This window comes from Mustela nigripes, chromosome 2 (genome assembly GCF_022355385.1).
Source record: "Mustela nigripes isolate SB6536 chromosome 2, MUSNIG.SB6536, whole genome shotgun sequence".
NCBI classification, from domain to species: domain Eukaryota; kingdom Metazoa; phylum Chordata; class Mammalia; order Carnivora; family Mustelidae; genus Mustela; species Mustela nigripes.
Window position 1 is genome coordinate 171305890 of NC_081558.1, and position 23652 is coordinate 171329541.

Here is a 23652-nt window from a genome sequence, read left to right on the forward strand (position 1 = left end):
GGTCATGAGGGTGGAGCCCTCATAATAGAATTAGTGTCCTTATAAGAGACCCCAGAAAGAGCCCCTGTTCCTTCAGACATGTGAGGACACATTAAGGATTCACGATGTTTTTGTGTTTTTTTCAGTTTAATGGTATTATGTTTATTTTAAAAGAGTCTTTATCTTCTAGACTTTCATAGTAAAGTGCTTCAGTGTGCTACCAAGGATTTGCTACCAGCAGGTGGAGTGGGGAGGAAAAGATGGAGATACTAATCAAACAAGATAGGCCAAATGTTAACAAAGCTAAGTGACAGGTCATGGGGGTTCATTAGACAAGTCTCTACTTTTGTGTTTTAAATTTCTATAATAAAGCATTCAGAATTTTATATACAGTTATAATTCCATTTCTGTTACATACATATGTGCAGAGAATAAAATATAAAAAGATATATACCAAGACATAATTATGTGTTTCACCTATAGGTGATAGCAGATGATTTTCATCTTATCCTATGCTTTGTATATTTTAACAAAGGTGAATATTTCTTTTGCAATCAACAAAATCTTAATTTAAATATTTTAAAAAATGGTAATACACATACATTGGAGAACAGCTGAAGAGAAAAATAAAGCAAAGTAAAATATCCTGTAATTCTAACACCCAGAAAGACCTATATACCCTCCCCATCTTGTCTTTAACGTAGCTAAGGTAATTCCAGCTGCAATTATAAATCCTATTTTACTCATTGGCTGCACTGTCCCATTTCATTTAACAATCTTCATAAACATCATTTCTAATAACTACAAAAGAAAAACATTGCCTTCCAAAACCTGAATTATTAAATAACCAAACATGACAGAAATACACATTTCAGTAAGCTGTTCTGTTCGATAAATTATCAAGATGCAGCATGCTCATAAGATAATAAAGTTTTCTACAACTTAAACAAGTGAACATAAAAATTCTCAAATGTTATTCTTAAGTGATTACATTTTGTTTTAGTTTCCAGTTACCTTCCAAACTTTGGCCCTCAGATCAGCAGGCAATGGTCTCCCTTGAATTATGTTTCTCAAAGTTTCAAGATCGCAACCTCCTGCTTCCAGAGCTTCTTCAAGATCTTTTTCCCTAAAAAAACAAGTCCTTAATAGATCAATTTTACTTCTTATTTTTTCTTATTCAAGATTCATTTATAAGCTTGGCCTGTTAAAGGTTGTGTCTACTAAAAGAAGGTTCTCAGCAGCCAAATCATAATGCCAAGGCATACAAGGCATTTTATCCGCTTGAAAGGGAATCTCAGGTTTCATGCAATTTACTCTTGTTTTGCATTTATTTCTAACAAGCTTAGTTATGTTTTCTAAGATTAAAGAAATTTAAAAAGAGAAAACAGGGCAAGCAAGCTGACAGCACTGAAGAAAAGTCACAGTAATAGCACTACTCGTGGTAGTAGTCATGACTAACAGTTTATATAGCACTATCTTTGTACCAGGCAGTTCCAAACTCTTATGCCTGCGTTTTTCTAATTCTCACAACAACCCCATGAAGTAACCACAATCATCACTGGCCTCAGTTTACATATGCAGAAGGTGAGGAAAAGAGGAGCTATACAGCTTATGACCATTTATCAAGTAAATACTAGAGCCAAGACTCAAACTTCAGTAGTCAGGTTCTAGAATTTATATACCTAATATTATGCTAAATAGTGGCAAGGAGGAGAAATCATAAAATTCTGCCAACAATTCAAAGCACTACAATATGGGAACACTCAGCACGTAAGTTATACAAATATAACACCTAGAGGAGTGCCTGGCTTAGAGCGTCCAATTAATGTTAGAGGAATAAAAAAGCTCTAATGGCATCACTGCCTTACATATTAAAGCAAAACAATACAACATCATCAAGTAAATCATCAAGCAGTTATGCTCAGTCTACTACATTTAAAGAGAAAATTAAACACAAAATAAATTTTGTTTGTATATAGTTAAAAAGAATACACTTTTTTAAAAACTTTCACAAATGGGGGCGCCTGGGTGGCTCAGTGGGTTAAGCCTCTGCCTTCGGCTCAGGTCATGATCCCAGGGTCCTGGGATCAAGCCCCACATCGGGCTCTCTGCTCCGTGGGGAGCCTCTGTCTCTGCCTGCCTCTCTGCCTACTTGTGATCTGTCAAATAAACAAAATCTTTAAAAAAAAAAAAAAAAAACTTTCACAAATGTTATGAATTGATTTTTAGCCATGAAATAGCCACTTAAAATAACTAATTCCCTCAGAATTCTCAAAAGCTGAAGTTTCATTCTTTATAATTTAAATATTCAATACATTAAAAAAATCTATACAAATAAAAATCCACAATTCAACTAGGTAATTTCTAAAATTCTTGAAAGCAGCCAAAAAGATAGTATCCTACTATCATCAGGAAACCAAGATTTTATCAAATTTTTGTGTGTTGGTGGTTTTGAGAAAAATAATTTACTCCCATTTCACATCCTCTCAGTAAGACCATGTAAATCTCCCCTACTGATAGGATTCCAAAAATCTTAGTTTAAATGTATAAATTTAAACTAAGAGAATACAAGAGAGAGAATATAAGCAAGGGGAGCAGCAGGCAGAAGGAGAAAGAGAAGCAGACTCCCCAATGAGCAGGGATCCCAATACAGGACTTGATCCCAGGACCTTGGGATCATGACCTGAGCTAAAGGCAGATGCTTAATTGACTGAGCTAGCCGGGCACCCCAAGAAGTGTTAAGTTTACTAAAGTGCTGCCCTGTTAAGAGGAAGGAATTAAATGAAAATGTAATCACTTAGGCTCATATTCAACACAAATGTAGTGATCAAACTTGAGAGTTTTCTTAACAAAGCTACTACAAATTCATAAGGATAAGAAACTAACAAGTAACCAAGCAAGAAACATTTTGTTCTTTTGCTATATAGTCACCAAAGTGTTGGAGGAGAAAGTGAGGGAAAGAGATTTCAAGTCCGTTGTTGAGAAATGGTTCAGGCCTATAGCTGATGAAAAATGGGTTTTATCTATTATCTTCTGGCCAAAATGTATGAGAGAGCCTGTTAGAATCTGGAAGACTGTTTGCAACCATGAAAAAAAGAAAATGAGTAAATGTTGTATTTTTTTAAATGCTATATTTTTAATGATAAGTATATAAATGAACTGAAAACACCAATGCATGAGATAGAACTCTTCTACCAAATAAATGAAGAATTAGAATTTTTCCATTTTTCAGTGCAAAAACCCTTGGTTTCTTTATGAAGAAACTGTGCCAAATCCCTTACTATTCCAGACAACAAAGTCAGTATTGTGGGACAAAATGCCCACCCCTCAACATTTTTAAATCATAACAATGTACAAGCATATCCCTGTTGATACAGCTGCTGTTGGATTCTTTGATGCTGCTCCCAGGGAACCACAAACGTGGTCTCTAGTAGTACAACCATGAGCAAGAAGCCAGAAGATGCTCCAAACTAAGTAGTAAAAGGAATGTCTCACAAATTAAGTAATTAAAAGTAACATTATCTCCTGAACAAGGTATTCAAAAAGTTCAGTTATTGTACCTTCAACATTACAAATGCACTTCTAAAGCAGGAAAACAGGTGAAAACAGTGAAGTTAAATAATTCATATAAGGCTCAAGTTCCTATCAAAAGATAGAAACTCTATGGCACTTAGCTCTTAAACAAAATTTTCCTTCCCCAAACCCAAGTTTCCTTCTATTTTTGACTATGCAATACCTAACATTCAAAAGCAAGACACCTGTCTGGTGGAGTATAATTGGGTGGGTTACAGTTTTTTAAATCTTCTTTGGTGACAGTGGCTTCTTACTGACTTCACAAACTAAAGACTGGTAGAAATGTACTGCACACTCAGGCAGGTCCTAAAATAGAAAAAGTACAGGCCTTGTCCATTCACCCTAGTTAAGTCTGAAAAATAATTGTCAATTTTGCTCAGAAGGTTCATGGCAAAGTAAATTCAAAGCTTCGGGTTTGCAAAGTAAGAGAAATGAATCTCTTCCCAGATCTCTTTTGTGACACTAAAACCGTATCTGTTAGAATAATACTATAGATTACTGCTGATGATCGATCAATGACATATTTTCAAAACCTAAATAAAACATAATAGAATATCCCCTCACCTAGATTTTGTTCTGGCAAAACAAACAAACAAACAAACAAACAAAAAAAGCCAGAATATCCCCACACCACAGATTTTGTTCTGTGGCAAAAATCACCTAATCTAAGCATTGTAACCCACACATTGTTTTAGAATTATAGCAAGGAAACAATGTGACTACATTCATATGAAGTTAGTTTAATGCTTATTCAAGCTAGCAACTGGGTAAGACTTTTCTTCTTCAGTCAAATGGGAACTTCTAGCATAAGGAAGTATTTGGACAATGAAAGTTAAGAAGACATGGTGGTGCAAGGGGGGGGAATATGAATTTTCAAGCACTACCAAATTAAACATGGATTTTAAATGCTTCTAGGATTAATAAATTCAATTTGAAATTCTGTACATAATTATGAATATGTACATAATTATGAATAAGCCATAAAACAAATCCATATGAAAGTTTAACTTTTTTTTTAAGGAGTTTATTTATTTGACAGAGAGACAGCGGGAGTGAGAACACAATCAGGGAGAGTGAGAAAAGGAGAAGCAGGATTCCCATGGAGCAGAGAGCCCAATGCAGGGCTTGATCCCAGAAGCCTGGGATCATGACCTGAGCCAAAGGCAGACACTTAATGACTGAGGCCCCCAGGCGCCCCAGAAATTATAATTTTTTTAAAAGATTTTTTTGTTTATTTACTTGACAGACAGAGATCACAAGTAGGCAGAGAGGCAGGTAGAGAAAGAGGGGGAAGCAGGCTCCCCACTGAGCAGAGAGCCTGATGTGGGGCTCGATCCCAGGACTCTGGGATCATGACCTGAGCCGAAGGCAGAGGCTTTAACCCACTGAGCCACCCAGGTACCCCTGAAATTATAATTTTTAAAAGCAACTAGATTATATATGCTGTGTTCCTAAAAGTTTAGAGTCACAGAAAACCTGCCATGGTGTGTGTGGAGGGGGGCTGTATATTACACTTTTCTAAATATTTCACTTATTTATTTGATAGAGAGAGCACAAGCAGGGGGTGATGGGGCAGGGGAAAGGGAGAGGAAGGCTCCCCACTTCATGGGGAACCTGATGCAGGGCTTGATTCCAGGATCCTGATCTCTTGACCTGAGCTGAAGTAAGACACTTAACTAACAGCCTCCAAGGCGCCCCTACACTATTCTCTAAATTGTTTTTCCCCTAACCATATTCTAAAAGCTTCTCTTCCCTATAATTTCAAAAACTGATGAAACTTTAATTAGACATACTCCAAACAAGAGATGAAAACACGACTTAGTTCATCTCTCCTTTTTTAAATGTATACCTTTCTGCATTCAAACTCCATATCCATTATCAGCCACTCTCCACTCCTCCCACCCTGCTCCCAGCCTCTGACAACCACTGATTTACTTTGTCTCAAGACATTTACCTACTCTGGACATTTTATTTTTTAAAGTTTATTCATTTTTAAGTAATTTCTACACCCAACATGGGGCCCTATGAGCATGACCCCAAGATCAAGAGTTGCACGCTATGCTCTCTCAATTAAGCCAGCCAGTGCTCCAATTCTGGACATCTTATATATGGAATCTTATTTATGTCGTCTTTGTGTCTGGTTTATTTCACTTACCATGTTTTCAAATTCTATGTTTTAGCATGTATCAGAACGTGATTTTTATTGCCAAATAATATTGCACTGCATGTATATACATTTTACTGTTTCTTTTTGTGCACGTACGCACACGAGAGAGAACACAAGCACACAAGACTGAGCCTGCACACAGTGGGGTAGCTGGGGCAGGGGGAGGCCAGAAGGAGAGGGGGAAAAAATCCCAAACAAGCTCCACGCCTAGCTTGGGGCTTGATCTCAAGACCCTGAAAGCAAGACCTGAGCCAAAATCAAGAGTTTGACACTTAACTGATGGAGCCACCCAGGCACCCCTCTACTACATTTTATTTATCCATTCATCAGTTAATGGGTATTAGAGTTGTTTTTAACTTTTTGGCTTTATGCCCCATCATTTCTCCTCCCTCTTTCACCCCTACCCCTCCACAGAGACACTCTCGCTATCCTCCCCACTTCCTGCCTAATATCCAAATCTTTACCTTAATTTAACCTTTCCAAGGCATCTGACAACTCTTCTTCCTTCAAAAAAAATAAATAAATAAACAAATGACCTATAAGTCATGAAAAGACATTCACATCTTTAGCCATTAGGGAAGTTCATTCCAATTGTAGTATATGTGCTGCCGAAGTGAGCACACCATTAAGGAAGTTCAAATCAAAACCATAATGAGATACCCATTTCACATTCACAAGATGTGAACATACAATGGCTAATATCAAAAGGACACATTAAATTTCATACCCATTAAGATGGCCAGTATCAAAAAAAGGACAAGGATGTGGAGAAATTACAATCCTTGTGCAGTGCTGGTGGGAATGTAAAATGGAATAGCCAGTATGGAAAAAGTCTGGCAGTTACTGAAAACTTACAGAGAATTACCATATAATCTAGCAATTCCACTTCTGGGTATATATCCAAAAGAACTAAAAACAAGGACTCAAACAGTTATATGTACATCCACATTCATATCAGCATTATTCACAATAGCCAAAAGTGGTAACAAGCCAAATGTCTACCAATGGATGGGTAAACAAAATGTGGTATATAGGGGAGCCTGGGTGGCTCAGTGGGTAGAGCCTCTGCCTTCAGCTCAGGTCATGATCTCAGGGTCCTGGAATTGAGCCCCGCATCAGGCTCTCTGCTCAGCAGGAAGCCTGCTTCCTCCTCTCTCTCTGCCAGCCTCTCTGCCTACTTGTGATCTCTGTCAAATAAATAAAATCTTTAAAAAAAAAAAAAAGTGGTATATACATACAATGAAACTATTACTCAACCTTAAAAAGGAAGGAAATTCTGACTGACAGTACAACTTGGATGAACTCTGAAGACAAGTGATAAGTGAAATAAACTAGTCACAAAAAAGTAAATAGTATATGATTATATTTATATTAGGTACCTAAAATATTCAAATTCATAGAGATAGAAAATGTAAGTTACCAAGGATAGAGGTAGGAGAGGTGAATAGGAAGTTATTGTTTATTAGTTACAAAGCATCTGTCTGGAATGATGAAAAATCCTGGAAATGGAGAGTGGTGAGTGATGGCTGTACCTAACTGTGAATGTACTTAATGTTACTGAATCGCACATGTTAAAATGGTAAAACTTAATGTTATAAATGTTATATATATTTTACATTTTATAAGTTTTACAAATAAAACTTAATTGTTATATATTATATAAATATATATGATTTTATGTTTTAATATATTTTAAATATATATATTTAATGTTTTATAAATATATTTAAAAAGACAACAAAAAACTTGTACATCAGTGCTTATAAAGGTATTATTTATAATAGCCAAAAGGTAGAAGGAATCCAAAAGTCCATCACCTGATGAATAAATAGAATATAACATATTCATACAATGGAATATTACTCAGCAACAAAAGGAATGAACTATTGATACATATAACATGTTGATAAAAACTGAAAACATGCTAAGTGAAAGAAATCAGACACAAAGGCTACATACTATGATTCCACTCACAGGAAATGTCTAAAGCAGGCAAATGTACAGACACAATCAGTGGTTGTCAAGGGTCTGGAGTGACAAGGAATTAGAGAGACTGCTGATGGGTAGGGGGTTTCTTTTAGGGGTAATAAAAATAGTCTAAACTTAGAGCATGGTGATGACTGCCTGACACTATGAATACACTGAAACCACAGAACTGCATATATACTTCAAATGGCTAAATTTTAAGGTACATAAATTATATGTCAATAAAAACATTACAAAAGAAGTAACTGAATCAAGGTGTTTTAATTTAGGGCTTTCAAATGAAGCTACTGTGTCAAACCCTCATTTACCATTTCAATGAAGGAATTTATCATATGAAGGATTCAAGCCACACCTTAGGTTAAGGGGTAAGAACTTCCTTGCCTCTTCAATTCCTCAAGTTAACAGCAGTTCATTTAACTACCATTGTGGGAAAGGAACAAACTCCTAAACGTCGTCGACAGGGCAGCTCAATAGCAAGACCACCAAGAAACTGAGAATATAAAGTCCTTCAGGAAACATATTACAGAGAAAATAATATAAAATTTAAAATCAGAAAATGTGACATCAGATTCTATACACTTAACAGCTATGTGACCTAGAATACAAACTTACTATTCACCTATAAGATGGGGATAGTATCAGATAGTACCAGTACCATGAAGCAAGAGGTAGGAAGTATTCACACAGCATATGAATTATCTTCTGTTCTACCAGTGTATCCCTCCCACTCCTCTTTCCATTCCATCTTAATGCCTACAGCTTGCTTGAATCTGTCCTTTTCAACTCTCTCTTTCTGGATAGTCTCCATAGGCAATGAAGCCTTCACTGTAGTTGTCAGACAGTAGTTACTCACATGAACCATTTACGGGTACATATGACACAAATCCTGAGACAAATGAAACAATAATAAAACGAAGAAAAGAGAAAACATGTACGTAGGAACACTAAGTCACTCTTCACTTAGTTAAGGATAAATATTTAAAGGCAATAGTAACACTCAATAAATGTTTTTTTAAAGAAATAGAAGGCATTCATACAAAATAATGAAAAAGCCCTAGAATTAAGCAATTAGTAATCATTCCCAGCAACTTACTGATAGTATGATTTCTCATAGCCTATTCAACTTCAGAATAATACTCCTGTCACCTGAGCATATTGAGATAAATTTCTAACTTTAGACAGGATGTTCTCTGAATGGAAAAAAAAAATTTTTTTAACCCATTAAGCCTCTCAGTCTACCAAGTAAACCAAATCAACTTCACCAGTTTTCCAAATCCTTAAAATCTAATCCTTTTTTTTTTTTTAGATTTTATTTATTTATTTGACAGAGATCACAAGTAGACAGAGAGGCAGACAGAAGAGAGATGGGGAAGCAGGCTCCCTGCTGAGCAGAGAGCCCTATGCTGGGCTCCATTCCAGGTCCCCGGGATCATGACCTGAACCAAAGGCAGAGGCTTTAACCCACTGATCCACCCAGGCACCCCCAAATCTAATCCTTTTTGAAAGACCTGAATGTGAGACAGGAATCCATCAAAATCCTAGAAAACACAGGCAGCAACCTCTTCGACCTTAGCCACAGCAACTGCTTCCTAGACATGTCTCCAAAGCCAAGGAAAACAAAAGCAAAACTGAACTATTGGGACTTCAACAAGATAAAAAGCTTCTGAACAGCAAAGGAAACAGTCAACCAGACTACAAGGCAACTTAGAGAATGGGAGAAGGTATTTGCAAATGATGTAGCATCCAAAATCTATACAGAACCTACCAAACTCAACACCCCAAAAAAAAAAAAAAAAAAAAACCAATCTGGTCAAGAAATGGGCAGAAGGGGCACCTGGGTGGCTCAGTGGGTTAAGCCGCTGCCTTTAGCTCAGGTCATGATCCCAGAGTTCTGGGATCGAGTCCCACATTGGGCTCTCTGCTCAGCGGAGAGCCTGCTTCCTCCTCTCTCTCTCTGCCTGCCTCTCTGCCTACATGCAATCTCTCTCTGTCAAATAAATAAATAAAATCTTTAAAAAAAAAAAAAAAAAGAAATGGGCAGAAGACATGAACAGACTTTTCTCCAAAGAAGACATACAAATGGCCAATAGACACATAAAGAAATGCTCTATATCACTTGGCATCAGGAAAATACAAATCAAAACCACAACGAGATACCATCTCACACTAGTCAGAATGGTTAAAATTAACAAGACAGGAAACAACAAATGTTGGCGAGGATGTGAAGAAAGAGGAACCCCCTACACTGTTGGTGGGAGTGCAAGCTGGTGCAGCCACTATGGAAACCAGTATGGAGGTTCCTTAAGACATTCAAAATAGAACTACCCTATAAACCAGCAATTGCACTAATAGGTATTTACCCCAAAGATACAAATGTAGTGATCTCAAAGGGCACCTGTACTGCAAAGTTCATAACAGCAATGTCCACAATAGCCAAGCTGTGAAAAGAGCTGAGATGTCCATCAACAAATGAATGGATAAAGATGTAGTGTATACATACATACACATACCACACACACACACACACACACATATGTGTGTATATGTATATATACACATACACAATGGAATATTACTGAGCCATCAGAAAGGATAAATACTTACCATTTACATCAACATGGATGGAACTGAAAGGTATTATGCTGAGTGAAATAAGTCAATCAGAGAAAGACAATTATCATATGGTTTCACTCATATGTGGAATATAAGAAACACTGTAGAGGATCATAGGGGAAGGTAGGGAAAACTGAATAGAAAGAAGTCAGAGGGGGAGAAAAACCATGAGACTCTGTACAGGAAACAAACAAGGTTGCTGGAGGGGTAGCACGTCAGGGATGGGGTAACTGGGTGATGGGCATTAAGAAGGGCACATGATGTGATGAGCATCGGATGTTATATGCAACTGATGAATCACTGAACACTAGATCTGAAACTAATGATGTACTATTGTTGGCTAGCTGAAATTAAATTTTTAAAAAATCTAATCCACTATAAAAAAAAGATCACATGGGACCTAGAATATATGTTAATCACCTAAAGTTCAAAGAGAAACCATAGAGAAAAAACAATTACCAATTTTTTATTAAAAATTTTTAATTTTTAAGTTAATTTGGTACCTTAAAGTGGTCGGGGTCTAAGATACATTATTTCACTAAAAATAAAAATTTTAAAGCTGCGCTATTAAGGTAATCATACAAGCCCAAAGCCTGCTATGTAAACATATTAAACATGTTATTTCTACTGCATTGGCTATTACTCAAACTTCTGCGTCTGCTAGCAGTATTAAACAGAGCCAAGAGATAAAATGGACTCAAAACTTACAGCACTCAAAAATATAAAGAACAATACAGACTGTGATTATTGTTTCCTCAAATATTTCCACATTCACTTATTTAACAGGTCCTATGCATGACCTACTCCCTTTTGAAGTTCTCTTTTCCCCCTCCTTTTCCAGTTCAACTCCTTGCAAACAGTAGTCACCACTCACCTCTACTTAATCTCATTCACTCAAATCCCACCCTTACACTGTAATTGCTCAAAAAAGTCATTAATCATCTAATTCAGTCCTTGTCCTCTTTACATACTCTGCAAAGTTAGATTCTCTCCTTAAAACATTCTCCTTAAGTTTCCGATATTTCCCTATACTTCTCTAACCCTTGCTGTGAATTTTCCTTCCCTGCCCAAAGTACTCTTTTATTCATACCTTCAATAAATATATATAAAGCACCACCACCTGCTAGCCACTATGTGAGGAACTGGAGGCAATGAACAAAAAGTCATGCTCTCATGTAGCCTATACACTAGCTGGCAATTCCAAGTTTTATTTTAAGTCCTGTTATCTGAAACCTGCTCAAAAATGGTGGGAGCAGCTCCTTCTGAAGTGCAGCCTATTTTGATTTGTCCAGAATGTAAATCACTAAGAGCACAGATTAAACCATGACAGGCCAGCCTGCCCACATATATATTACATCCAGGCACAAGCCTCTGATCAATTACTGAAAACTCAAAAATGATCAGCTAACTAGTTCTAAGTACCAGCAGATTGTGTAACAGATTGTGTCAAGCTGCACATGTGAAGTTGTGGTTCCATGACTTACTTTGTGCCTCCTTATTTCTGGTTATGTCTTAATGTCCAGGTCCTGACACATCAGCATCAAAAGCTTGGTCTGAACTTACTTTGCTACTATTGCTAGCAAACTGGTTACAAATTACTACCACACCAATACTCTTTAATTAGTTCCTGAAAATTTTGTGTGCTATTTGATAGAAATGGAAGTAAGACAACTTTGTTACACATTCACTCCTACAGTAGATATGAATGAAGTTCAATAACCACTATATGTACTGTGTACCTTATTTTTATTTTATTTATTTATATATTTTTAAAGTAAGCTCTATGCGGGGCTTGATCTCATGACTCCAAGATCAAGAGTCCCATTCTCTACCAACTCAGCCACCCAGGAGCCCCATGTGTAACTTACTTTTAAATACCAACCTTGAACCATCAGAACTTTTGTTTTAAAAAATGGTTTATTTTATTTACCTATTTATTTTGAGAGAGAGAGGGCAAGCAAGCTGGTGAGTGGGGTTGGGGGACGCAAAGGAAGAGGGAGAGAGAGAATCACAAGCAGGCTCCACAGCCAACATGGAGCTTGACGTGGGGCTCCATCTCACGACCCTGACCTGAGCCCAAATCAAGCATTAGATGCTTAACTAACTGGACCACCCAGGTGCCCCTCAAACCATCAAAACTTTCTAACAACAAACAGTATGAGACATATTAAGAAATTACCATGTTACTTTACAGTCTGTGAGAACACAATATGGTTAATTGTGAAATCTTGATGTTATCTGGATTTTTGTCAGAATTAAACACACTTATTACAGCATTTTAACAAGATGTATATTTGAATGCCAAGAGAAGAAAAATCCCCTTCACCAGTTTTAGGGGGAAAAAATACATATATATCAGTGAAACTTTGTGTCAGGATCAGATCCACAAAAGCAGCTTTGGGAGATCCCCTTACCAAATGATACATCCTCTCAGAATTTATATTTAAGCAGGATTTTATGCTAAGTAAAAAAAAGTATAAAGTTAGTCCTCTACTCTTAACAAGCCAAACAAACATGGTATCTACATTATTTCAGCAGTCTGCAAAAGGCAAAGGAGACAGAGATCATAGAACTCTCCTCTATCAACTGCTAAAATTAACTAACTACAAATGGAACAGATGCTTTAATCTTCACTTATTTTTTATCCATAATCCATGCAGATCAAATCTCACCAATGCTACCAAAGGGGTGCGCCCCTTCTGCTACAAAAAAAACTCGGGAATTTTTGCCTAAGCAAAAGAAAAAAAAAAAGCAGCTTAAGCAGCTCCTCTTAACTTTATGTATAATGTTGCAATGCATTTGCTGTAAGACTTTGCTTGCAAAATGAAAGAATATCTTCTTTACTAATGGGAAGTTGACTTTAAAGAGTGCTCCAAACCCTTTCCTCTTTCATGCTTCCTCAAAATAAAAAGTTCCTAATAAACTGTTCTTTTCTATACATAAGAGGTTACTTTCCATTACTTCTTTTTTTCAAGATTTATTTATTTATTTTTGAGAGAGAGAGGAAAACAACTGCATAATCAGTTGGGGGAGAAAGAAACAGACTCACTGCTGAGTGCAGAACCTGATGGATGTGGGGCTCCATCTCAGGAACCTAAGATCATGACTTGAGCTGAAATCAAGAGCCAGATGCTCAACCAACTGAGCCTTCCAGGCACCCCGACTTTCTAGCATTTTTATTGCACAAAGAAATGCACCAGGTTTCCCCCACCCCACCAAAGCAGTAGTTTATTTGGAAAATAGAGTATGCCCTTTACCAAAGAGAAAGAATGGAATGAAAACATAAGTCAACATAAAACAGCACATTACTTATTTCTATCACAAATTTCCAATTTATCTAAAATGTAATGAGAAATGAAATACTACCAATAATCCTGTCCTTGAAACCATCATATTAGAAAATAAAGGAACACTACTGCAAATGAGGTGATAAAACTGCATGTCTTTCCAAGGGCACCCTGCCAGAAGAGATTAGTTTGGCAAAGAAATACACAATAGATTTTTTTTTTAAGATTTTATTTTATTTGACAGACAGAGATCGTAAGTAGGCAGAGCAGCAGGCAGAGAGAGAGGGGGAAGCAGGCTCCCCACTGAGTAGAGAACCCCGGAAGCGGGGCTCTATCCCAAGACCCTGAGATCATGACCTGAGCCAAAGGCAGATGCTTAACCCACTGAGCCACCCAGGTGCCCCACACAATAGATTTTTTTAACTTGCATTGCAATCATCAATAATTTATTTGATTAAAGAGAATCTCATATCAGAGAATCTTATATCAGTGGTTAAGTCTAAATAGAATCTATAAAATAAAGCTCAAGAATTGCTAGTATTTAATTGCACCGCCGTATGAGATAAATATATTCTTCTATGGGTCACCTTAGTACTTCAAAACAGGGGCCAGAAACTCCTGAAAAGAGGGGAAAAAAAGGAAACTCCTGAAAGGGAAAAGTAACCCAAGAGAGTTATCTTAAAACCAAGTTTCTTGGGGCACCTGGATGGCTCAGTCGGTTGACCATTTGCCTTCAGCTCAGGTCCTGATCCCAAGGTCCTGCGATGAAGCTCTTCATCAGGCTTCCTGCTCAGCAGGAGGGAGGATCATCTGCTTCTCCCTCTCCCTCTGCTCCTAATTACCCTCCTCAAGGGCTCCCCTGCTCTCAAATAAATAAAATCTTTAAAAAGAAAAAAGAACCAAAACTCAAGTTTGTTTCTCCAATATCCCTAAATAAAACAAAAGAAAAATTACTAAGCTGATGAATTTACTTAACTGTATAATTACTTCTATTTTCTAAGTATCATTATTATGTTTTCACAGACTGTAAATAAAAATTCTATTTTATACATAATATAGGTATACATATTACTCATATAACATATTTAAGATAATTATACAAATACATTTAAATATATTTAAATACACTTCAGATATGTACATATTATCTAAATATAAATATATAAGCATAATATCTCAAGATCAAAAACTAATCTATTTATTTTTGACTAGGGTATGAGAATATATTATGAAAACTAAAGAGGTTTAAAGCTATAGTATAGGGGCGCCTGGGTGGCTCAGTGGGTTAAGCCTCTACCTTCGGCTCAGGTCATGATCCCAGGGGCCTGGGATCGAGTCCCGCATCAGGCTCTCTGCTCAGCAGGGAGCCTGCTTCTCCTCATCTCTCTCTCTGTCTGTCTCTCTGCCTATTTGTGATCTCTCTCTCTGTCAAATAAATAAATAAAATCTTTTAAAAAAAAAAAAGCTATAGTATATAATGCTCTGTATCACATCCCACCATATCAGTCCTGAACTGTCCCTTCTTGTGCATGTAAGACAGACAAAGTGGTATACAGCTTATGCATATCCTTATAGCTTTACAGGTGCCACAGATAAATACATATGTTCAAAAATGCACATGTTAGACTACTGTGTCTTTCAAATCACAGATTGAGTATAGGACTAGCATATCTTAATTTTTATTTACTTTTATTTTTTTTAAGTAGGCTCCACACCCAGAGTAGAGCCCAACACAGACAGGGCTTGAACTCACATCCCTGAGATCAAGACCTGAGCTGATACCAAGAGTCAGACATCTAACCTACTGAGCCACCCTTGTACTCCAGGACTACCATATTTTTAATTGGGTTCTCTCTAGGTGTCTGTTCAAGTATATGTGAAATACATAATATTTACGCAATCAACTTTAGAAAGGGCACAGGGCTGAAAGAGACAAAATTTTAAGTCCCAGATTTTCCACTAACTAGGTTTGTCATCTGACCATCCCAAGCCTGTCTTCTCATCTCTAACCAGAAAACTACAATAATTCATAACTTCCCCTTCTCAAGGAAATGTTGTAAAAACCAAACAAGATAACAAATACAAGCATTACATTGATATAAAGTCCTATAAAAACATATAGTACTTTCTTATATTCTGCTAGAATTATTAAATATCACCACAGCAAGTTTTTATATTTTATGTAACATAATGTATGTTTTATGTATGTTTTTTAGTTTTATGTAACAACTGCTTTAAAGCAAGAAAAGCACACACTACAGCATTTCTATCCAACTATGAAATGCTGTATTGGCTTAAGGATAAGAAAAAACTCCTTTAACCCTCAAGAAAAAGAGAGGAAACTTGAAACACATGATTTAATTATTTAATTACTGATCATTTTCTCAGCTCAGGTCAAAGGTCAGGCAGACTTAAAATTTCAGGAAATGGGTTTTTTCAGGAAATAGGTTTTTTTTTTTTAAGATTTTATTTATTTGACAGAGATCACAAGCAGGCAAAGAGAGAGAGGAGGAAGCAGGCTCTTTGCTAAGCAGTAAGCCCAATGTGGGGCTCAATCCCTGGACCCTGAAATCATGACCTGAGCCGAAGGCAGTGGCTTAAACCATGAGCCACCCAGGCACCCCAGAAAATAGGGTTTTTTTAAACTGGCTCTTAACTTACTGCTCTTACATTTCCACAAGAAACAACTTGCTCTTGTAAGTCTAACATGAGGGACTGATTTATTTTCCATTCATAATTCTCAATACCTAATTTATTTTCCATTCATAATTCTCAATACCTAAGTAAGTTACTTCAAGCACTGTCCCCTTTCAAGCTATATAATCCTATTCAAGCAAGTCAGAACAATGCAACTTCTGGCTTCTGGTTTTAAATCTGTCTCAAATTTTTTCTAAAACACCACATAGCAGCTTGAATATAACCAGAATTTAGTTAATGTCTGCTGAATGCCTTGCTAAACTCTGGCTTGCTTTTTGATACAAAGGGAAGTCACTGTTTTTAGTTTATTCCAAGTAGAATTCATATTTTAACGTAAGCAGCAGAAATGATTTGCCACACATAGTTTATCAATTCTGTTCAGAAGACACCTACTCATAAGTTCGCTGTGTATTGCAGCACACTTAACAGGGTACTCCTGAATTACCTGACTTGCCTCTAAGATCGGGAATATACCTGTACTGTTTTCAATAAGTACAAATAAAGGAAAGTAAACCAATTGAATACTTTTTTTTTTTTTTTTTTGGCATGCAAAAACCAGGTACTACAATCCAAAGGAGTAAAATCCTAGAAGTGAATTATTATTTAGGAATTACCTTTAAAAACGTAAAATATGGGGGCGCCTGGGTGGCTCAGTGGGTTAAAGCCTCTGCCTTCAGTTCAGGTCATGATTCCAGGGTCCTGGGATCGAGCCCCACATCAGGCTCTCTGCTCAGCAGGGAGCCTGCTTCCCTTCCTCTCTCTCTGCCTGCCTCTCTGCCTACTTGTAATCTGTCAAATAACTAAATAAAATCTTAAAAAAAAAAAAGTAAAATATGAATTATAAGAAAAACATTAATGTAAATACTATAAACAAAATAAGTCTTTTTAATTTCTTTTTTTAACATCTTCTTAATTTCTAATCATTGTCTGCATTCTACTTAGTTTACAAAATCAAACAGTTGTCACTTAAAAACCCCTAATTCAAAACAATAAGTTTTATTTTCCTTTTCATTTTTTTCGTTATCTGTAAGGTAATATATCCAGTCTGCCCAGAACCACAAGCTGTCAATATTCCTCTAAAACAACAAGTTCCGGGACGCCTGGGTGGCTCAGTGGGTTGAGCCGCTGTCTTTGGCTCGGGTCGTGATCCCGGGGTCCTGGGATCAAGTCCCGCATCAGGCTCTCTGCTCCGCGGGGAGCCTACGTCCCTCTCTGCCGGCCTCTTTGTCTACTTGTGATCTCTCTCTCTGTCAAATAAATAAATAAATAAATAAATAAATAAATAAAATAAAAATAAAACAAGTTCCATTCTCTTTCATATTAAATGTATTTCTTTACTGATTGTATCATTTCTGAAATTGCAATCACCTACTCCTTAAATCTCTCCTCATATTTCAATGCTTATGAATTGGGAAGCACTGAGAACACTATTTACAAAGTGCACAGAACTTTGAAAAAGACCCTATTATTCCCAAGACAATTCTATTCACATTTCAAATGAAAAATAAAAGCTTTACGAACTGCTACTTTTACAATTTTAAGAAAAGTTTAGCAATAATTTAAAAAGTTTAGCAATAAATTAAAATCATGACTTTAAAGTATATACTCCACAAAAATTTTAAACTGAACGTAGAATACCAACAATTGTAAAATTAAAATCTACAGAAAAAACATTTTTTAAATTATGACTTTAGATGTTTAGGCCTTATGTTGGGAAGAAAGCCTCAGAAAATGAGAAACTTTTGTTCAAATTCAAGGCTGACTACTTCAATATCGAGAAGATAATTATCAACCTTTGAATTGTAAAATTAAATACTTGTTTGATTTTTACAAAGCAGTAGCTTGTTTAAATTTAAATAATTTCAAACTCATGGGCACCTGGCTGGCTCAGACAGTAGCACATGATACTCTTGATTTCACGGTCATGAGCTCAAGATCCACATTAGTAGAGTTGACTTAATAGAAAAAAAAAAACTTGCTATAAACATTTTTAAAAGATTTCTCCAGACCCTCTGAGTTTGTGTGGCTGCAGTTTCAGAAAGTTAGAGAGCTATTTTCTAGTATCTTTGGTTTTTCATAAAAGGTGAGTGTACAAGCAATTACACAGTTCAAAAAAACAATGGAGTTAGAAAATGTATATGAAATGATAGGTTGGTATGTTATTGCACATGATTTTACAAAAGTCACTCAGACAATAAACATCCACTGAGCCACCTGCTATCAGTCACAGCCCTTGAGAAGTTCACTATGTAAACAGCAATGATAAATCATATTAATGAGATAAATTACAGCATAATGTGTTATGTGAAAAAATAGAACTGAAATATATAGAGATAAATTCCTCTGGCTAACTCATTTCAAGTTATACATCATCTAGAATCTTGCTAAAGAATATGGTCCATGAACCAGCAAAACTGCCATCATCTAGAAGCTAACCAGTCAGAAATACAAAATCTCAGGTCCCAAGCAAATCTACTGAATCTACATTTTAACATGATCCCCAGGTAACTGTAATGCACATTTAAATTTTGAGAAGCACTGGCGTGGAACATAACTGAAAATACATGGGTAAGTGTTATCTTGTACTTTTAAGATCTTTGGGCTCCATCCTCAACCTTTTTACAAATGTACACACGGTTTAACACGGTTAGCTACCCAGTATCACAGATTAAGAACAAACTGAGAAATACTACTAAGAAAGAAAAGAAAACAGAAAAAACTAACAAAAAGCAATCTCAAAAAGAGATGGTTGTATGGGGCCATTCATTTAATGTAGCAACTATCTACCCATTCTGCCTAGATAGGTCTCACTGTATTACAAAAGTATAATAGTAATTTATATTCTTTTTTTTAGATTTTTTTTTTTTTAATTTACTCATTTGACAGAGATCACAAGTAGGCAGAGAGGCAGGCAGAGGTGGGGGAAGGGTGCGGGAAGCAGGCTCCCTGCTGAGCAGAGAGCCCAATGCGGAGTTTGATCCCAAGACCCTGGGATCATGATCTGAGCCAAAGGCAGAGGCTTAACCCACTGAGCCACCCAGGCGCCCCAGTAATTGATAATCTTAAATGTGCCTCCTCTAACTAGACCACAAATTCCTTGAGGACAGGGACCTAGTTTTTTTCTTATACACTTAACTCTGTAAACTGAATGACCCTAAGTCACTGAGCTAAGTTTAGGTTAGGCAATGAGATATATAACACATTTCAGGAAATATTACAATAAAAATGTGACTTGGAGCTCCTGGGTAGCTCAACCAGTTTAGCATGTGACTCTTGATTTCAGCTCAAGTCATTATCTCAGGGTCATAAGATAGGAACCCCGCGAGAAGCCTGGTTAAGATAAAGGCTCTTTGCCTCTCCCTCTGCCCCTCTACCAACCCCCCCCCCCAACACACACAAACACCCACACACTCCCTCTCTCAAAAAAAAAAAAAAAAAGTGACTTTTTTGGGGGAAGAGTAAACCCTCCCCATTCCATAACAATCCATTTACCAGTCTAAGAACAGAGGCTTTCCAAATCTATGACTCCAAATCCAAATGTCTTCTCTGACTATATTCAAACTCACTCCGAGGGGACACGGAGTGGAGTAAGCAGAGAAAAGAGAGAAAGATTACATGAGAATGGAAGGAGAGCAGAAATCAAAGAACACCTCGGGGTTCCTCCATTCATGAAAATAAAAACAACAAAAACTAAAAGCCACACAAAAGGTACAGTAGCCCTAGAAGAGAACAAATACTACCTTTAACAACCATTAATTCCATGTTCCTTGCCTCTGTGAATCAGACTCATACTCACAATCCTCCTAAGAACTTCTCAAAGATATTTTAACTCTAGAAACATTTCTCATGGTGAGTGAGCTGAATAAAGTCAGTTTATGATATAAAAGATTAACACTTCCAAGACAACAAATTTCATGACGTTCTAGTCCTCACTCTCCAAACAATCATTAGTTTTCTTGCCTATGTCCATGCTCACACTATTACCCCACTCAGAGGCCCTTCCCATCTGTTACTCTGAATGTACTATCCAATGTTAGCCACTAGCTATGTGTAGCTATTTAACATCTGCACTGTGGCTAGATCCAATTGAGATATAGGCTAAAAGAAAAATACATGTTGAATTTTGAAGGCTTATTACCAAAAAAGATATAAAATTATCTAATTGGTTTCTTTCAACAATGATATACTGAAATAGTATTTTAGATATAATAAAATAATTTCAACTGTTTTTGTTGTTGTTGTTATCATTATTTAATTTTTAATGTGGCTACTAGAAAATTTAAATTAGAGGGCACCTGGCTAGCTCAGTTGGTGGAACATGTGTCTTTTGATCTCAGGTTCTGAGTTTAAGCCCCAGGCTGGGTGTAGAGATTACTTAAAAAGTTTAAAAAAAGGGGCGCCTGGGTGGCTCAGTGGGTTAAAGCCTCCGCCTTCAGCTCAGGTCATGATCCCAGGATCCTGGGATCGAGCCCCACATCGGGCTCTCTGCTCGGTGGGGAGCCTTTTCCTCCTCTCTCTCTGCCTGCCTCTCTGCCTACTTGTGATCTCTCTCTGTGTCAAATAATTTTTTTTAAAAAAAAGCAAAAAAAAAAAAAAAAACTTAGAAAAGAAAAATTTAAATTACATATGTGGCTCACATTCTATTTCTATTGGACAACACCAGTCTAAATCCTGTTGATTCTTCAAGGCCTAATTCTAATACCTTTGCTTCCATGAAGCTTTCTCCAATAACTGCAAATAGAAGTGGCTTCTGTCCCCCCCTGAAATCCCGTAACATTTTCACTCACATTCCCAAAGAGCTGGATCAACTTTACCTTGTTATTGAGTGTAACTGTCACAGCTCTAATATAAGCAAATTGAAAAAAGAAACTAAATGTAGATCACCGGTAAGTTTTCCTCCTACACCTTGGAGAGTACATGCATGCACTAAGGTAATACTGGATGTCTGCTAGTTGAAAGTTGAATTTCTCAGTTATTATCTATCCCTTTCAATGATTACCATCTCAGGATTAAAATCCGTGTCTAAAATGTCTTGCATAAACTTTAGGAAAACAGCTTTATTAGATGAGCTGTATACATGTCACATGATGAAAAAGCAAATCTAAAACTATCTAATACATGCGGTCAACATACTTAAATACAAAAATTCAAAAAGCCTCTAAAGGTTTCATCTTTTTTTTATGATATTAATGTCCCTAAAAATATTTTGTAAAGATCCACTATTTCAAAAAGAGGAGCCCTTCCCAAAGATTAACGACACTGGGTGACAAACTCCACTACTACTGCAGGTCCCTCCCCGCTCCCCAACTCTGAGTATAAGTCAGGTAAGCATGCAAAGGCTTGGGAGCACCTAGAGCAATGTCCAGAAAGCATCCAAAGCTGTAAAGACTGAGCTGTGAGGAAAGTGACCAGAAGAAAAAAGACGACTTGTGTGAGACGAATAGTGGGAACTGCTGAAACGCAAAACAAGAAATAAACGCTAGAATTTAAAAAAAAAAAAAAAAAAAACAGCTCAACTCTGTGGGAAGGATCTTCCCTGAATATGTCTCTCAACCTCTAGGCAAAGGCTGCGGTGGTCATTTCAAGGGTCCTGTCTTCAAATGGTATTCTAGTGCCTCACATCTGTATCCGCGAAACTTCCTTCCAAACCAACCTACTCTAACTCCCAGGGCCACGTATTCTGGCCAAACCCAGCCCTGAAGCCACCCTCTCCAGCACGTTTTGGAAACCGATGAACGAAAGCGGAGGACCGAACTGAGGCCCAGTACCCGGGTGACACCCCTCTCCCTTGGAATCGGGCCTTAGCCCCTCTGTCTTGACGGAATTGGCTGAAAGAACCCGGCCGGCAGAGGGGGCGGGGCACGGCAGTGGACTTTGTCTAGGAAGGGTCTTCCCGTTCCATGCTGGAGCCTGCTGGTGTCTCCCGGACGGGCAGGACGGTGAAAAGGAAGAATAGAAGGGCAATAAGAATCAGCCCTGGGCTTCACTCACCAGCCGTCACCGCTTGACGTTGGCTCTGGCAGGACCTCTTCTCCTTCCGCCATTGCTGTTGACGTCCACGTCACTTTGCCGAAAAGTGGACCCGGCGCCGGGACCGACTCGGAGACCCAACGTCGTAAAAGATCCTCGGAAGTCTGAGACTGAGCTTCTGGAGAGGAAAAGAAAAAGGGAGGAGGGAAGAGACGGGAGGAACGCAACGTCACGACAACCCCACCGCGAAAGCCAGCTTGGGGGAGGAGACTTGGTCAAAGCTGTTGCCCTCTCAAAGACTACGTGTCCCAGGATGCCCCGGGGGCCCGGACGGAATGCGAGCGCCGGGAGAGTAGGCGGAGCTGGGTGAGGGAGCGTGACCTGGTAAAAGGCTCTGGGAGCGTCGCCTGTTAGCGTCCGTTTGGCTTCTTCGTTACCTCTTGGCGTCCTACTTAGCAAAGTCAGAACTGGGAACCTTAACTGGTGGAAAGAATAGGAGAGGGGGGAATGCCACAGGGAAGGTGGAAGGTAGGAGGATAGCCACTTTTCAGTCATTTCCGACTGTAACAACTGGGTTTGCGGAGAGTTGGGTCTGAGGAAAGGTCACGCCCACTCCTGTTTGTGGGGCGCGGTCAAAAGTACAAATGGAGGCCACGTACTTTCTGCCTGAATAAAGTTGTTTGAAAACAAGCGCTAAAAACAAAGGAAATATGCTCCCGCCTACCCCCTTGACACATATCTTCTTAATAACCTGGAAGATTAAAAATCCAAATTTAGATTTCAGAATTCCTGGAGTTCCGAACAGAACTGCCACGTTTCTTCTCTTCCCACCCTGCTTCTTTTCCTCTTCGCAAGTATGGGCACCTTGGCCTCCACATCCAAGCTCGGGCCACTCACTGACATCGAAGCACCAGCCTCTTGTCTCCCCTTGTCCATAACTGGCGTGCACAAGCGCAGGAGGATGAACCTAGGGAAATGCTTTTACAAGCCCTGAAACCAAAACAAAGGAAGTAGAAAGGCATGTAGCAATATGAATAAATGGACAAAACAGATTGCGGAAGGTTAGGTAAGGTATGGTGTCGTTTCTATTTGGTGTTAAAAATGGGCAATACAATACACTGTTTGATGAATAGGTGCATATGTGCTTTTTTAAAAATGAAGGGAAAAGATAGAAAAACTGGAATGGCATTTCTCATACAGCCAGACATTAGTTAAAGCAGTGAAAACATTTTATTCAGAAACTACTGACAGTAGGAGAAAGAGAGGAGCTCCATTCCAATTGGTGCAGAGGTGATTAGAGGTTTAAAAGGGAGAATGAGGGAGTAGGGAGAGTGGGAGCTCATTAGAGTCAGAGAAGTGAAAAATTACAAAGGGTTAGCC

General features: G+C 37.8%; 1 protein-coding gene across 3 annotated transcripts in view; it reads right to left on the reverse strand.

Moving 5' to 3' along the window:
- The window catches only part of TBC1D23 (TBC1 domain family member 23), a 58893-nt gene extending 36028 nt beyond the window's left edge, over window positions 1–22865 (reverse strand). The window contains exons 1-2 of one of the 3 annotated variants that reach the window (XM_059392090.1): window positions 22294–22865; window positions 994–1105 (exon numbers count right to left, since the gene is read on the reverse strand). In XM_059392090.1, the coding sequence (XP_059248073.1) occupies window positions 994–1105; window positions 22294–22346 (165 nt within the window). In that variant the 5' untranslated portion in view covers window positions 22347–22865. Of the gene's footprint in view, window positions 1–993; window positions 1106–22293 lie in introns of those variants that run through there. The other 2 variants (XM_059392091.1, XM_059392092.1) reach the window with 2 other exon arrangements.
- Between the last annotated feature and the right edge of the window lie 787 nt (window positions 22866–23652).